Source organism: Anarrhichthys ocellatus, unplaced genomic scaffold, assembly GCF_004355925.1.
Source record: "Anarrhichthys ocellatus isolate YVR2014 unplaced genomic scaffold, GSC_Weel_1.0 scaffold38, whole genome shotgun sequence".
NCBI classification, from domain to species: Eukaryota; Metazoa; Chordata; class Actinopteri; order Perciformes; family Anarhichadidae; genus Anarrhichthys; species Anarrhichthys ocellatus.
The window spans coordinates 3,957,395-3,975,239 of NW_022280068.1; the positions used below are offsets into that span (position 1 = coordinate 3,957,395).

General features: G+C 40.7%; 1 protein-coding gene across 1 annotated transcript in view; it reads left to right on the forward strand.

Moving 5' to 3' along the window:
* The window catches only part of rptor (regulatory associated protein of MTOR, complex 1), a 177,898-nt gene that overhangs the window by 138,045 nt on the left and 22,008 nt on the right, over positions 1–17,845 (forward strand). Inside the window, 7 exon segments of the mRNA XM_031867108.1 lie at positions 889–1,029; positions 1,990–2,110; positions 3,031–3,171; positions 6,088–6,243; positions 12,539–12,657; positions 16,775–16,878; positions 17,441–17,618. Coding sequence (XP_031722968.1) covers positions 889–1,029; positions 1,990–2,110; positions 3,031–3,171; positions 6,088–6,243; positions 12,539–12,657; positions 16,775–16,878; positions 17,441–17,618 — 960 coding nt within the window.

The following is a 17,845-nucleotide window of genomic DNA, read 5'->3' on the forward strand; positions in this document are numbered from 1 at the left end:
TATATATGTGTGTATATGTATATGTATATATGTGTGTATATGTATATATATGTGTGTATATGTGTGTGTATATGTATATGTATATATATATATGTGTTTGTGTATGTATATACTGTATATCACTACCATGGCTTCTAAAAATAGCATAGATTTGAATCAACACATCTTGGTGTAGATGGTAGAATTGACTGAAGGCTGTTAGTAGACTGCCTGAGTGAAGTTGGCACATTAAGCTGCTTTCTTGTATTATCGTCTTTTGTTTTAATTTTGTTTCAAGTCACAGGGATTTTTTTCTTTTATTCCAAGTTTCAGGAAAAAAATGTTAATCTGACACGTTTCAGCTGATCATTTTTAATTGGAGCGAAGCATAACATATCAAAGCAACATCTGGGTGAAGCTTCATTGCATGATTAAAAAGTAGCAGTGATGATGATGATGATCATTCATATTGGTGCTTGCAATGAAAAACAAAATGTGTTCTCTTGGCTCAACAAACAATACAACCACATATTCATCATATTCATTATTGTGATGTAATTTGGTTCAGTTCAGTCCCCTGATGGTAAACTCCTTTGGATGTTTGGAATTTTGGATGAAACAGCCAATGAAGCGGGCAGAGAAAGTGATGAGTTATAGTGAGAAAAAGCAGCTCACTGGAGCACGTAGCACTGATCATCTCCGGGGCATTTCCTAGTGTTACATTGAAAGAAAATTGCACCATAATTACCTCCAAAACTTTCAACATTTTTGTTGTCTGATGAACACACTGTCTTCAGACAGTTAAAAGGGGCAGAGCCGTTCATCGATGAAGGAAGATCGGAGTGACAAAACATCCAAACCCCATCAAAAAAGCTTTAATCTTGTGTTTTAATTTAATAACCACTGCAGGTGAGGTGTGCGGCTGTCTTTGCTTTGGGGACGTTTGTGGGAAACTCTGCTGAGAGGACGGACCACTCCACCACCATCGACCACAACGTGGCCATGATGCTGGCCCAGCTCATCAACGATGGCAGCCCTGTGGTCCGCAAGGTCACTGCAGTACAATAACACTCACATAAAACACATAGTTGATTATTTTATTATATGCATGTCACATTAAGACAATCCAGTAGAATGCCAGAGGCAAGTAGAAACTATGGCTCCAAAATATATGAAAACAATTGATAAGTGTGGGCTTGTCCTTAGTCCTATGAGTACTACACGACACTGCAGTGCAGTTAGATGATTTGTTCGCTATTCGATGCAGTGAAAAAAGTAAAATTCCCCAGCACATTCTATATTGAGTGATGACAAGATTATTATCTAAATAAAACAAACAAATGGCCCTGTTGCCCTCAGGACATAGTTAAAGGAGTGGTAACACATTTGGGCAATAAGTCTATTTTAATTTGTTCTGAGTTAGATGAGAGGATCGATACCTCTCATGTCTGTATGTTCTGCACTTCATGATTGTCAGAGTTCAATCTAAAATAACTATTATTTCTGAATGTATTTCAACTGTCTGTGTGGGCATCCAACTAAGGATTACGATTGATTACAATTTGCCTTTCAGGTCTTTGGATTTATTTAAAGTGTCCATCATGACTCTCTGTTTACAAATTGATCCAAGCTCATCTTTGTAATGTTAATTACAAATGACAAAAGTCAGAGGCCGTTACTTTATAAGGTTGTGACGCTATCATAGTGACAAAATCTGTCCACAGACAGTAATAGAAACACCTGGTAAAGTACTCAAAACCGCCCCGCTGGTAGTTCCCACTACAGCAGTTGTCTCGAGGACCACATGTTGTCATGATGACACACACACATGTGTCACTCACTGACACAACTGGTAATTGATCCTTCGCTAAGAGATAAGGGATATATACTCATGTGTCACCATTGTACCTGGAAATATAGTGCTTGGCTTGAAGATATTAAGACATGAAGTGAAAGAAAATCAAAACCTGTGAAACTGAATGATCTTTGTTTTCCATATGCATTTGACAGGAGCTGGTAGTAGCACTGAGTCACCTGGTGGTCCAATATGAAAGCAACTTCTGTACAGTTGCCCTCCAGTTTATAGAAGAGGAGAAGAACTATACAGTGCCATCACCGGCCAACACCGCAGGTACTGCAGACACACACACAAACACTAACAGACAAAAAAAACTCAATGAAAAACACAGAATACTTCCGCCCTCTAAATGGTTCAATGTGTGTTGTAAGCATCACTGAGATATTTTAAGAACCTTAGAATATATGCAGATCAGGGCATGCCATAAACATGCGAATCAGAGTAGTTAGAGACAGTTTACATCAGTCACAAGGAGGATTTAAATCTGGATATGTTTTGGATAATGTGACTTAAATGGACACAGTGAACAATCTTAAATTGCATGAGCCCGTGTCTATAACAAGGAGAAGAGACCTGTTCTTGTCATGTACACATCTCATTTAAACTTAGGGTGCCATTATCAAAACACTTTGTCAGAGAAAGTATATCCTAAACTGTGACCAGATTTTAGGAATATGGAATACAACAGGATTTGTGGCTGGGCAGAAAATTAACTTTTAAATGTGACTTTCCTTTTAAAAGCACAGGTTGGACATACCTCCCTTTTTCTTGTGCCTCTCCAGAAACATCTATTAATGCGTCGCAGGCAAATAGTTTTTTAGGGGGTCAAAATGTAAATGTTTTGAAAACTATGGGAATATGATAATTTAGACGAAGTTGATTCTCACCATTGAGTGGGCGTTTACCGAAATTATAATTCAATGATCTTTGCAAAATAATACATTTATGAAGAATTATGATACTTGACCTTACAAGTAATCATGAAATGCTTTATATTGTGTTATTATTATAGTTATACATCATTATTAATAGTTATGAATGCTTATAATTATACAGTGCTATAAGCAGGTTATAACACATTTTAAGTATGTTTATAATAATGTATTATAGACATGGGCGTAGACATTTATTTTCATTTGTTTGGGATCATCCTGCCTCTGATCTGATGTACACTCTGCTGTGTTGACGTCCAGAGCCTGGTAACTTGACTCCAGTGAGGGACAGCCCAGCCATCCCACGCCTGCGATCGGTCAACTCCTACACCAACATTCGAGCTGCTACCACTGCCCGCAACCTGAACAAGAGCCTGCAGAACCTCAACCTCAATGAAGAAAGTAGGAGGGGGAGAGAGTGCTGGGAAATGGAGCAAAGGAGAAAATAAGGCAGATGGGAGAGATATAAATAAGATGAAGCACAAATTTAGATGAATTTCTAGGAGGACAGAATGAAGACAAAGAAGACAATTTAGTCTGCTGAATGACAGAAATTAATCCGAGGAGAGACCATTACCACAATTCATAAGGTTTTCAGCTTTGGGCCGTAGATCTAACAGTCCCCAGACTTACTTATTCATTCTGTCATTGCCATTCCTGAGATTTTTTACAACCAGCAGAGAGATTCAGACCATTTGGCCAGTTTGTGGTGTGTTATTTATTCCAATCTAGCAATCCTTGTCACTCATGTCTTACAATTGTGTGATGTAGATAAATGCCAGAGCACACATGGACCATTTATTATAACTGCACAATTTAGTTATATGCAAGATCAAGATGTTTGGCTTCCAAAATGATGCTCCCTCTTCAGTGGTGAACCTTGGCCCTTTCTCAAAACAATCCCCATCTGCTTTCACCTCAGTTCAAATGTCTCTACACAATAAGTAACACTTGCAGCTGTAGAGGGCACATCTACATTCAGGAGGTACCCATCAAAAGGAATGTTACGTAGTTAAACATGTCGGTTTTACTTAAATTAAGTTTATTTTTGTCAATAACCGCCTCACACTCCAAAAACCTTTTAAAAAGGTAAATCCTCCACCTTTTTTGTGGATGTCCAATCAGTGTCGATGGTAAATGTAGTCAATTGACGCAATCATGTCTTCAGTACCAAGATGCATAACACAACCGCTTCTGATGCCCGAAGGGTCTCCACCCGCCATATCCTCTCACACGACTCATGCGGCCGCAGCCTTTCAGCGCTGCAGTTCTTCTGCCTTTACTCTGGCTTAAATAAATACGGCTGAATATCCAAGTCATTTAAAACACGGTAAAATGTATCCTCGTCCATAACATCCTCTGCACTCATATTTTGGTATGACATTTTCACTGTTGGAAATGTAACTAGTTTTCAATTCAAGCAAAAAGAACAAGAAAGTTCTGTAATTGAGCGACACTTGGAGCATTTGCGCCCCCTGTCTACCCAGAAGCGAAGACTACAAATCCAAGCTAAAAAAAAGCAGCCTGTAGTTCTTCCTTGCATCCAACTACGTCACTGTCGCATCAAATGACGGCGCTGGAAGCAGGAAGGACAACAGAGTTTTCAAAATCATCTTTCTGAGTCAATATAGCCCACTCTGAGTAGTTTATTGCTTCAATGGACTACATTTCGCATCAACACTGATTGGACTTCGACAGTAAAAGTGACAAATTTTGCCTTCAATTGGTTAATATCTCCTGAGAATTTTCAATTACAAATTTGAGCAGTTTCATAGCAGGGTTCAAAATGCTCTGATTTGAGCATGGGTGAATCCCAGTTTTATCGTCAATCTCTCTATAATAGTCTTGAGTGCTTATGTTTATGAAGTAACTTCCCAATTTTCCCTTCAATAACTCTACATTGGGTTCTGCTTTATCCAGCTCCTCGTGATATTGGCCACAGGTTTCATAGTTGCTGCTCAAACTGTTCTTCTGGCTTGTTGCTTCGCCATGGTCCCACAGATATTGGATTAGATTGACTTTTTCTGTCCATTTCAGTGTTCTTTTGGCTCTGTCCTTTGGGACCCTAAATGGACAGCCAGACGAGAGAAGCTCAAACTCTAAATGTAGTGGATGTGAGGTATCTGCAGTTCTGTTTCGTTATATGTTTCTGTAACGCACCTGATCACCTTACCTGCAAAACTTACTATCTTGGAGAGCTTGTTTTTGGTCTTTGCACTCAAGTGACAAACTCCTTGGCACTTTGGCAGATTCAGTAAAAACAGAAGTTCTTGCGATTTATATTTATTCACATATTTACTAGAAAGAAGGAGGGAGCCAACAGGGACAACAAACATGCTTCTGTGCTCCTTTGTCTCAGCTCCGCACAGATCAGTGAATGTGCAGATCTCACTGAGGCTGCCTGAGTACCAGTGGGGACAAGGAGCTGTCCATGGTGCTGAAGTGTGGGCCTGAGCTCATACAGGGGCAGTGGTTACACTGTGGGACACACTCCCTACTCTAAACCACGGATACTGATAGATGGCTAGCTCACTGAGCTGTTTCGTTGCATTATGTGGTTTCATTGCAGATGTGTTATACCTACAAAACAAAGAGCGCTGGCTACAAATGTTCCGTCTTCCATTTATGCATGCAAATACTTAAAATTTCTACGATTTCTTTCCATTCTCTGCCACGTGCCATTCTGTAGGAGTAGTGCAGTGTGGTAAGTTGCACCAGTGTCTAACTGGTCTGACTGTATAATACTGCCAGTAATGCATAAGCCCTGAGTGAAGTTAAATCCCTGTCACTGTGAAGCGTGCAATCTACTGCCGACCCAATTCCTAATTCACATATTCTCAGTGCTTATGCCAATGTGCAGCGGTGTTTGTCATCAATAAGCATCGAGCAGAGAGTATATTTCCACTCTCTTCCAATCTCCATTTCCACATTTCAGCCTGCAGTCAGTTTGGAGGATGCATGGTGCTTGGCTTTTGTTTGAGTCACGAGTAATGTTGAGATAAGGAGAATTACAGCAGGAGGTGACTGAGCCTGACATCTGAAATTAAGTTATGAGCAAGTTCTTGTGTCGGCATGCAACCTCCAAGTATAAGTACTGCTTAGACCTTGTTGGATGTTGATTTGGCTATTGGTTTAAAAACAATGATCACAATAATAAACTTTATTTATACAGTACTTTTACAGCGGCTAAACTGCTTTCTAGACAAAATAAGTGCCTCTTTTTCTTCCTCTTCAACTCGTATTGCATTTGTGATGGTCATGATTTTGTTGCCGATTGGGTCAGACGGTTTTGTGTGTATGTGTCTTTTCTTCATTCAGGTGGCCCAGCAGCCTTCTCTCCTGGTAACCTGAGCACCAGCAGCAGCGCCAGCAGCACCCTGGGGAGCCCCGACAATGACGAGTACATCCTCTCCTTTGAGACCATCGACAAAATGAGACGGGTGTCCTCCTATTCTTCGCTCAACTCCCTTATAGGTAAAAACCTAACAAAACCATTGGTCATTGCTCAAAAATTCATGCCAATTACATAAAATTCACACAAATGTCTTAGGGCCTGTGTCCACATAGCACCCTTTTCTGAGCGCTAGCGTCTTTTTTTTTTTTTTTTTTTTTTTTTATTGTTCCCAATGAGGAGAGGGCATATGCGGCTGCCTCAAGAAAAGGAGCTGCACCCAGCGTCTTTTTTTCTCAGCGCTTCGACTTTTTTGTGTGGCCACTCCGAGCAAGTTAAAATCTCTGATCTTTTCAAAAAAGCATACAACAGTGAGGTGGTCATTCTAGTGTAAATCTATCTCCTACTAGTCCCTTCAACTTTATAAAAGTGCAGCCCAGTCGCCAGAAAAAATGTTGGCAATGTACTTTTATGCAAACCATGGATACGTTGAAAGTCAACATTTCTGAGCTAAAATACATTACAATACGTTTCATATCACATTTGCAGAAATGCACAATGCCGCATGGTTAACGTTGTGAAACAATTGGTAAGGTTGAGGCAACAACACAACTTGGTTAACAAAAAACATGTTTTTTGCTGTACTAATAATGTAAGAACGTAATGTAAGAATTGTAACATTGTAAACACACACCATTCAAAGTTCTCGTCCTCGGCTCAACGAGTGAGCGAGGGAGAGAGAGCAGGATGGTGGAGCAAGCTATAGAAAGAATGAAGAGAGGAAGCAGCGTTAGTGAGAACAAGGCAGTGAAAACTGATTTCCCATGACTCTCCCTTGAGGACTAAGCTTGAGAGAGAAAAAAAACATGGGGAAATAAATGACCAGGAGAACGCGATGGCACCAGATAGGAAAAGGAGGTAACATAGAAGAAAGCTCCCAGTCCTAGAATAGATTAAGTGTAAAAAAGGTTTGCAGATGTGTAAAGGACAGTAGAGAGGAAGATCGGTTAGACTCTGTGAGCCACCTGAGGCCATTTAAGTGCTTTTCCTCGTACGCTGAACTGGAAACCGCTCACTTACCCTTGTTCTTAGGTGATTGGCAGGCTCCACCATGCGTCCTGACGGCCAGTTTGTGTGCGAGCAGGAAAACCATTAACTCCCTCCCACCCCTTCGGGAATAGAAACTGGGGGTTCCCTTCCTCCTCCCCTCACTCCCGCTCTCTCTCTCTCCTCCTCACATTGTTGCATTTAATTTCCCAGTTGCCCTGTCACGTCCCAGTATGTAATTTCTGCCCGGCACGATGGTAAATGAGTTGAAATGGAAAAGAAAATAGAGCTATGGAGAGCAGTGAAATTGACTTGGCATGAAAGTAGGTTCAGGTACTATAATGACATTTCCTTTTCAGCGGGTTTTCTTTGACTTGTTCGTTAAATGAATGCCACCTTATTGTAAGTGTGTCTGACTCAGTCGAGCTCAGCTTCACAGCGGCCTTTTGTGGAAACAGACTAAATTCCTCTGCTCATAAATTCAACTTTAACACAATATGCTGTGTAAATCTGGATTGAGTTGCACTCGTATGCACGTACATATTTAGTTTTTAAGTCCCATGTACATATTTCTCTCTCGCACACAGACAAAGTAAAGGTGATCTAATGTGTTGTCTGCCCTTTTTTCTTTATAGGAAGTCACAGGTCATTTCTTTCATTCACTTCTCTTCTTTATACATAGTGGAGCATTTCTACAATTTATTTTTAAGGTGCAGGTACAATGGGACACCAAAGCTTGGGAGTTAATGTTTGATGAAAAAACCAACAATAAAAACAGCCTGGCCCAGCGCTTGTTCTCGTTACCCTTTTAGCCGACAAATTTAGCATTTGATGTCCGGTTAAACCTTTTTGAAGCTGCATAATGCTGGCGCTAGGCCCCCCTGGTACACAGGTTAAAAAACATATTGGCCCACTAGGTCCCAGCCTCCCAGCGCGCTTATTTATAACTTCCACCTTGCAGTGTGCTGCATGTATCAGCAAGCAAGGCAAAGCGGATGAATAGATGTTGGTAACAACATTCAGAAGTATAAAGAAACGACTGAAATACATACTTGAATGCAGATGACTGTCAAATTCCATGTTGTGTTGGCATTTACGTTTTTCTTGTCACTTCTATTCGGTTATCTAACTCAGCCGAGACTTAACATGTCGCTTTTTCTTATTGTTTTCTTATTTGCCGCTCTCTTTTGTCTGGTTTGAAGTTTCATTCATACGACCCTTGGGGATTTGTTTTTTTAATCTCGCCTTAAAAATGTATGAACTTGTTTTTCTCTTTCTGGAATACAGCAGCATACATACTCAGTTTCATCACATCTATGTTTTAACACTGCAAACAAACAGAAGCAAATGCCGACAGGTAAAGTGGCCTGTGTATTATATTGTCTAAAACAAATTGAAAGCATAAATGCTAAATGCAGCAGTTGCTGTACACTGGCCTGCAAGGAAACCAGCAGGAGAGCAAAACTGTGTGGGAGTCATGGCAGAGTAGTGATTTACATTTTATACATTTGTTCTTTTCCTTGTTTGTCTTTGCCTTCTTACTATAGTTTGTACAAATCCTACTTGATCTAATGATGGTGCTAAATGATAAGTTAAAGATCACTAAAATCTTTTTGGATCACCCCATTTTAAATGAAATTGAAATTTTATTATAGTCGTCATATACATTGGGTATATATATATATATATATATATGAAATGTAACTTCTGCATTTAACCCATCCCTAGCTTATTGGGAGCAGTGGGCTGCTGAGAAGTGCCCAGGGAGCGGTTAGGGGTTTAGTGTCTTGCTCAGGGACACTTCGGCACTTCGACTCGTAGCAAGGATGGAACGGCCTACATGAGAACATGAGTGTCTGAACCAAATTGTGTTCATCTTGTAGATGTTTTGACATTTTGACCACTACTTCATGCTTTTGTTTTCTGTGGAACATATGGCCACAATGAGCTCCCTATATTGTCCCCTATTCTTGGCAGCATGTTTACATCCCCCCCAAGTTGTCCAACATTTTTGTTTGTTTTTATTTTCAAACATACAGTATTATTACCTTTAATTATAAGTAACCAAAGACCCATTATAAATTCATTCAGAACAACCAAAATAAACCTATAAGACATACAGCACTACAACCAGTTCATTAGTGTCCTAAAAAAGTTTTACCCTCATCATTGACTCTAGCTAACATGTGTTCTTATGAAATTATTTCAGACATAGGTTCCATACATTTATTTTTTGTATAATATCTTCAGAGGATGTATTTTTCCATAATCTAAATGTGACAACCCCTAACTTTATCACTGTAAAGTCGTATTTTTTATATTGGCAATTCTGTTTGGTCCCCCAGTCAGCATAGTCTTGGCGATAGAGAACCCTAACCACTTCCTTGTTTTCAAATATTTTTTCCCAAAATGTGTGGGCAAGTTTACCCTCCCAAATTTAAAAATGTCTCTCTAACATAAGCTATTGGTCAGCAGGTCGATCCTGTGGAGCTTAAAAGGAGAAAAATAAAATGTATTAACTTATACTGAGTACATTTTCCCCCAGTCTCTTTTATAGTATTTATAGTATTCTTAACCATTCCTAATCGCCACCAGCTCATTTTTGGTGTTCCAAGTTTTCTTTTGCTTGGAAGAGTCTAGCTCAGAGCAATATTTAGGACGTGATCTGCCTCCAAGCAGATGGCCCAGCCATCACTGTCATTTGCCTTCTCGGGACCTTAAATAGCTGAACCAAATCGCATGGCGATGCACCCAATTACTTTTGAGATATTTTAGCTCAAAATCCAAAATGTTAACCTCATTATAGAACCGACTCAGGGAAACACCAAAGTCAGTCTGGTGTATCCTCTGGTGAACATGAATGTCTGAGCAAAATGTCATGGCAATCCATCCAGTAGTTCAAATATGTAAATGGTACAAGGCCAGCTATGGCTCAGGCTGACTACTAATCACACGGTTGGCAGTTTGATCGCCAGCTCCTGTTTACAAGGCAATGTGTCCTTGAGCAAGACATTCAACCTCAAACTACTCCTGATAGTCAGACCAGCACGTATCATGCTATCTTGCTGCCGGTGTGTGAAATGAGAGGCAAAATGGTAATGCGCTTTGGATGAACGCACTATATAGCTCCATTAAATGCCTGATTAAGGTGTCTAAAGTAATGCCGTGCTTAACATTTCCTGTATCTGCATTGACATTTATATTTTGTCACATCATGGGCTTTCATTCACTTCTACCTGTGTCAGTGTATTTTAGGTACTCTCCCATTTGAAGAGCATCACAGAAACGATTTGGTGCTGCTTGCACTGCTTACATCCCTCTGTAAAATATATTATAAAGTATGCCTTTATAGAGGAGTTTCTTCTTTGCTTTAAAATGTTCAGATGCAGTTTGTATGCCTCAAGCATTTACAGCTCCAAAAATCACTCGGCAGAGTCAAAAGTATTTTATGTCACCTGCCAAAATTGAGAAGGCCATAAAACAGTGATGCAGTGGTTGATTTAGCCAATAATTAACTTCTTTACTACTGTACATCCATTCCACTGTGAGCAAGTCTTGTGTCAAGTCAGGACAAGTCACTGGTGCAGCATTCAGCCAGTGAGTAATGTAAGATGTCACATTCCCTCATGTGGACTATGTAGAGGCGGTGCAGTGGTAATTTGTGTGCACTCGGAATGTAGCGCAGCAGTTAAATGGGAAAGGAACCGTATTTCACATTTATCAATGGGCTGTTTACTGCAGCAAGTAGCACTCTAGCTAGCCATCGCTAATCATATTTTGCCCCTTAGTCTGCAGCCTAATTATCTCTTTAACTCCATCAGTCGCCTTCGCTTCGTTTTCATCTCGTTTCTCTTCATTCTTCTCTTGGTTTCCTGTCTTTTTCCTACTCTGTCTTCTTTCTCCATCTCTTTTTGCCTTTCTTACCCATCTTTGTCGTATCTCACAGCACACAGGCTTCTGAAATATTGTAGCTCTCCCTGTTCCCTTGTTGTTTTTCCCCTCTCTATCTTTACTCCTTCTGGCCTCTCTGCTCCTCACTTTTTCCAGATTTCTTCTTGTGTGTGTATTGTATCCTTCTGTCCCCAAGCTTTAGCCCTCTATCCTCCTCCCCTCCTCTGTCTCCTGTCTTTTGAAGCTTAGGCCCATTGAACCCTCTTGTCTCTCTCTTAAGAGGTGCTATAAGAGGACCCAGGCTTCAGTCATTCCCACTTCTCCACAGCACCCTTAGGAGTTTGCAGCTCCAGGGCTTGGCACGTCTGCCTTGTCAAAAAGTGAGGATGGGGAAGCAGTGAGATGATAAAAGGAAATGAGATAAAAGTGGTCATCCTCGCAGGTCAAATTCACAGGACCACCTGCATGGTTGACAAGATCTGAGCAGAAGAAGGAAAGAGGGGAGGAAACCGAAAAGTGGAGGAGAAATGAGAAAATGTTGGAAACTAATACTGCTCAGTGTCCCCGTGGCTGACACTGAGGGAGGAGAGAAAGACGACAGATTGATGCTGACAGACAAAGGGCCAAAGCAGAAAAGGCACAGTAACAGGGAAGGAGGCTCAGTGCGATGCAGAGACAACGTGCTAGAGTTGATACGCCCAGAATTAGGGAGGGTGTGGGGAAAATATGAAGGTTTGTTGCCAACACAAAGAGATGCACATCTGGCAGGTTGAGGTCCTAAACAAACTGATGTCGGAGAGCAACTCTCGAAAAAATGAAAGGGCTAGAGAATATGGCTAATGGGCAAACAGTTAGAGGCTAGTTTAAAATCACAAGTTCGAAGAACGATAAGTAAGAGTGAAATTGAGAAAACTCTCCCCTTCACTGTAAAAACAATGCTGAAGATTAGAATTGCAAACAAAAAACACCCGAGAGGGAACAGACTTTGTTCATTTGTATTCATGATAACAGCGACAGTTGACAGCAATGAAGCTCCAGTGGATTAGAAGAACCAGCTGTTTGTAGTGTGTGTGTGTGTGTGTGTGTGTGTGTGTGTGTGTGTGTGTGTGTGTGTGTGTGTGTGTGTGTGTGTGTGTGTGTGTGTGTTGATTAATGATGTACATTACCTCACACTGGAGGTCACTGTCCCCCTGCCACCTCAACACATCCAACAACTGCAGGAGAGGAAATGGCAGGTCGCATGATGCTAATGTGATGATTGTACATTACCACTTAACTGTGAGCTCTGCTGTGTTAATGAACTAGAATGGGAGTGATGAGGGTTACACAAGAGTAAGATGTATGTGTTGCTGGGTGTATTGTGTGTTTATTCATCTCATACGTATGTATGAACAAATTCAAAATATGTTGCACTTAATAATTTGCTTGCGTCTGTTCCAGGTGTGTCCTTCAACAGTGTATACACTCAGATCTGGAGAGTGCTGCTACACCTCGCTGCAGACCCTTTTCCTGAAGTGTCAGATCTGGCCATGAAGGTGCTCAACAGCATAGCATACAAGGTATGTTCATGTTCAAGACTGAGCTTATTGTTAGAGCTGCGTTAGTGTTGTGCTCTTTAGTGCTTGCATAGAAATATTGGGGATCCAAGATTTGTAGCTGTTGCACTGCCATACGCATTGTAAGTAATTTTGTAGATGAGTGTCAGCATTGTTTTTGAGAGTTTAATGGAGTGGTGTAATAATTTACTTTTTGTCTCTGTTTATGTCAGTTATTTTCATGGCATGGTTATGCGGGGGGGGTGGAAATCTGTTTCCACCACACACGCCCCACCCTCCCACTGGCATTTTCTTCCTCCAAAAGGCCATTACTTTTGTGCAAATGCAGTTAAGGGCCAATGACTCCCCAGGCTTGGCAGGGCAGAGCAGAGAGGCTGCCGTAACTTAAGGAGCCATAATAACCACTATAGTCCACCACCCATCCTAACCCTCCGGCTAAATATCTTCTGTTTCCTACCACCAACACCAATTGCCCCCTCAATTACCTTCAGCGGAGCAGCATCTCCGCAATGAGACTCCCTACTGCACTGCAATTCTATAACCAGAGGACAGACACAATTCAAAGAAACAGTGCACCCGCCCCCAGACCTGCGTCACCTTTACGGGTCTGTTAACAGGAAAAAATATTAGAAATGCAGCTATACGGAGTCTTTTAGCTATTCCAGAGCTGTAGAGTTTAGGTTTGAGACGTGATACAAGTCAGACTTCATTGATAAAACAGAGGACTTGACTCTTTCACTGTCTCAAGACTTCACTTGAAACCACGCAAACCCATTACGTTCTCACTCTCCTTCCATTGCCACACAGCCTGATCATGTAATTTGTAGGCCTCAGCTTCATAAATAACTGTAAACGCAGCTTTTAAAGGAAAATATTCAAATGCTTTGTCATGTTAATGGTCAACATTAGTAGATCTGAAAAACTCGCAAATGAAAAAGTGTGACTTGACTTTATTTACTCTCAAGGTCTTGCGACTTGACTTGAACTTGTCTCCACTGACTTGAGACTTGGACTAAAACAGAGAAGACTTGAATGTGTCTTAATTGACATGAGATCTTAATTGATTTTTTCTTGATGGGCTTGAGTGTTGACTTGAACTTGTCTCCTTTGACTTGAGACTTAAGTCCTTGATTTTTTTTTTCAAATTACTCGACGCTTGACTATGACTTCAATCGGTTGACTTGAGATTGACTTGTCCTGATTGATTTGAGACTTAACTTGAATTTGTTTAAATTAAATTCATATTGATTTTGACTGAACTGAAATAATCTGACAGGGATGAGATCACACACTCCTCTTTGGCTCTGGTTATCACCACAGGTTGCAATGAGTCCAACAATGTTGTACGTGATACACCATGTGGCACTAGTGTCATTCATGTCATACATTTAATGTGGTGTACTCATACTATCATGACGTGAAAGTAGTGACGAGGGACCTGTCTCCTCTGTATACCTGAAAAAATGAGATATAGAGTTTGACATTTTAAAGAAGACAATCTAAACACCTTTCTGAAGTTAATGAGTTATCATAGATTACCACATAATTATTTTTTTCTTGCGGAGAGCTCATCAGAGACAGCTTAATCAGAGACACATCCATCTCAAGTTCACAAGTGTTAACATTAGCCTAACTGGGAATCCAGCTCTTTTAATTAGGATTTTAAATGTCAAATGTTATTGATTTGTAACAAAGTGAACAAGGTTAGCAGCTAATTAAAATTCACTTGCTTCTCAAATGATGAAAGCAGTAAATGCTTTTTAATAGCCCCCTTTTGCTGCATGATGCTGGGGTGAATGTCTTCGGTCTTTTTTAAATCCTGTGCCTGGTCTTTTGTCTGTAAGTTTGACGAGTGAAGTTGCAGGACAAAAGAAGATGTTTGCCCTTTTTTAAGATTGAAACCTGATTGTTTTCACTCGACAAAGAGGTGCAATAAAAAATAAAAAAACGTGACCATATAAAATCTTAAATGTTTGAATGGACCTTGGGAAGGCTCTACTCTCCTTCTCGCTTTATTTCTCCATATTTTGTTGAGAAGACAATGAGAGGAGATTATGACTTGAGAGGCTCAAATCTTCTTAATTCCCTCACCTGACGCAGCAGATATCTCTTTTCACATACTTACCCCATGTTAATAATCCAACCATACCTTCCCTCATCAGTTCACCGTCTCTGCCTTGACCAATCCTCTCTCACCTTCACCACTTCCATGCCATCATCATACACCAAGGCATTGTTTCCTTAAATAATTAAACAGGAACAGTCAGGTTTTCCTGAGACATCAGAGCCCTCGCTAATAGCGTGGTCTGTGTACAGGCACTATTTCCTTTGCTCAGTTGACTCACTTTCCAGTCAATTAATGATGGAGAAAGTGAGGGGAAGCGGGTTAAAACAGGAGATCAAGCTGTTTCCCAGCTTGGAGAGAAGCAGCTGGTAGAACCGATTACCCGCGTTTCCTGCTAATGTGGGAGTTTTGTATATCACATTTTGCGGAAAGCTTGTCAGCAGATAAGACGTGTGGCCTCTTGGGTTAGCATGATGTTTGTTTACCACATGTTGATGATCTGCAAATGTTGATGAATAATCCATCAACATGTTGCATAATTGAGTCGTTTTAACTGATGAGCTTGCAACTTCACATTCATACCAGCATCTGGTAAAAGGTATCTTATATGTTTTCATTCCTTAAAGGGACAGCTCACCCCAAAAACTGAAATACAGATTTTCCTTCTTACCTGTAGTGCTATTTATCAATATATATTGTTTTGATGTTCATTGCTTAGTTTTGGAGGTATTGGTCGGAGAGATCCGACTTATAGGAACTAGATGGCACTCGGCTTAGGTTTTCAAAGCGCCAAAAAAATACATTTGAAAAACTCAATGTCTCTTTCCAGAAATCATGACCTGGTTACTCAAGATAATCCACAGATCTTGTGTGAGCAGTTTCATGTCGGAACTATTTTCTTTCTAACAAACTACGCCCACTAATACACCCACCAATAAAAAAGGAACCGTGTATCATACTCGATACTGCTATCTATACTGTCAACTGAGGAGGACTCCATTAATGTTTACATCTCGCTTCCTTCTGAATGGAGATACAGCTGGCGGGTGTAGTTCGGTAGAAAGAAAATAGTTTGAGTGCGTGGATAAAACCTTTTAACGCCGGACAGGATTACCACACATCCATCCTTTTTTTTAAGATTCTTTTGTTTGAGCTTTTACTAGTTTACAACTGCACTTTGCTGCAACCTCTTTCTAACTCTCCAATGAGCTCCAGGTGGATTTATGCTGCAGTGTGGAGCCCAGTTTTGCCATATAATCTAGTTTCTTTATAATACTGCCTTCACACATAAACTGCTACAATCATCTCTTTTTCAAAAGAAATCTGCATATCCTGAAATCTTTTTTAACTGCTTTTCTTTGTTTATGTCCTTCTCATCATATTGATTTTGTGCTTGAGTAGAAAGGGTACTTAGATTACTGACTGAGCTATTTCCATAATAGTCCTTTCAGCCAGTTTTACTGCTGTTTTGTTCCATTTCCAATTGCCTCTTATTGAAGCACTAACAGCTAGCCCTAGTAACCGCAGTAGATTGAATATGTGTAAACTTTGCATTGAAAACTTTTCTCTCTTAGACACAAGCACAAACAAAAGATACCTGCCGCAATTTTATAATTAGCATCGAAATGAAGTCAACGGTAGTAAAATGTGTTTGCCTGTGTTAACTAGATTTAGGCTGCACACAGTTTTCTCTCCGCCTGGCCTGAGTAAACAACAACTCTTGCAATTCATCAATGATGCTTTGCCTGTATTGTCTTTATTAAGTTTGCCCCTGCCTTGTGAGCAGCCATTAGACAACTCACAATGAAGAGGTTATATTACCTGCTCAGCCTGATGAGATACAGTTCTGGAAATTCAGGCAAACTTTGTAAAGTGCTGCACTTTTCACGCGCTGTTACAGTGAAAAGAGTATCCCAATTTTAGGTATTGCTTCTAATCCTGATCTCAGGCGCGTCTTCCTGTCTCTTCCTCCCTTTTTGATCTCTGATTTCACGATTCCATTTGGAAGACTTGATTAAACGACAGGATTTGAACCAACGGTTTCTTTGTCGCCAGGCAACAATGAACGCTCGGCCCCAGAGGATCCTGGACTCTGGATCTCTCACCCAGTCGGCCCCAGCCAGCCCCACCAGCAAGGGCACGCACATCCACCAGGCTGGGTGAGGAAAGATATCACACACACACACACACGAACATCCACAAATACAGAAAACTCATTACAGTAAAGCCCCAAAACATACGCATCATGCATACAGCAGCCTTCCCTCTAGCAAGAAGTAAACACAATTTCATTTAATAGGCAGTGTGAGGAACCTTCGGTTGAAGAATGTTAACGCCTAAGAAAAGGATAAACCCCGTAATATTTTGTTTTCAAGAGGGTTCTGACAAATGCTACCACGAGACTGGCAACAAAACGAGAGGCAACGCACACAGTTAGAATAAATTACATTACATAAAATATTCTAATGTGGATTGTGCCTGAACAAGAGCATACAATAAACCAGAGAGAAAATAATGAAGAAAAAAGACCAACTTAATGAGAAAATGATCACACAAAATCATGGATATACAAATAAATATATGATTAATATGAAATATGAAGCCAACTTGTTTTCTTCACTGTTTTCTGTAGACACTAAGAGAATGAAAAGGCAAAGCTGATAAAGTCTAAGTCCTGCCACTTTGTTTCCTGTCCTCATGTTCATTTCTCTGCTTGTCCAGTGGGTCTCCTCCCATGCCGAGCACCAGCAGCTCGAGTCTGACCAACGAGGTACCCAAACCCCCCGCCAGAGAGCAGCCGGCTACACGACCTCCCTACACCCCCACATTGGGAGGACAGGCGCCTCACTCCCATCAGTTCCCCCGCACCCGTAAGATGTTTGACAAGGGACCTGAGCAGGTAGAGGAACGCCCTACTAGTATTTGTGTGTAAAGCAGGCATTGTGTGGGGTAAAATGAACCTTAATCAGCAACTGCATCATTTTTAAATTAAAATTAGCTTGTGTAAAAGTTGGATATATTTTCAGGAGGGAGGGGTTGGTGTTGTTTTTTGATCAGCTTAACTCTTTGAATCACTAAAGTGTGTGTGTGTGTGTGTGTGTGTGTGTGTGTGTGTGTGTGTGTGTG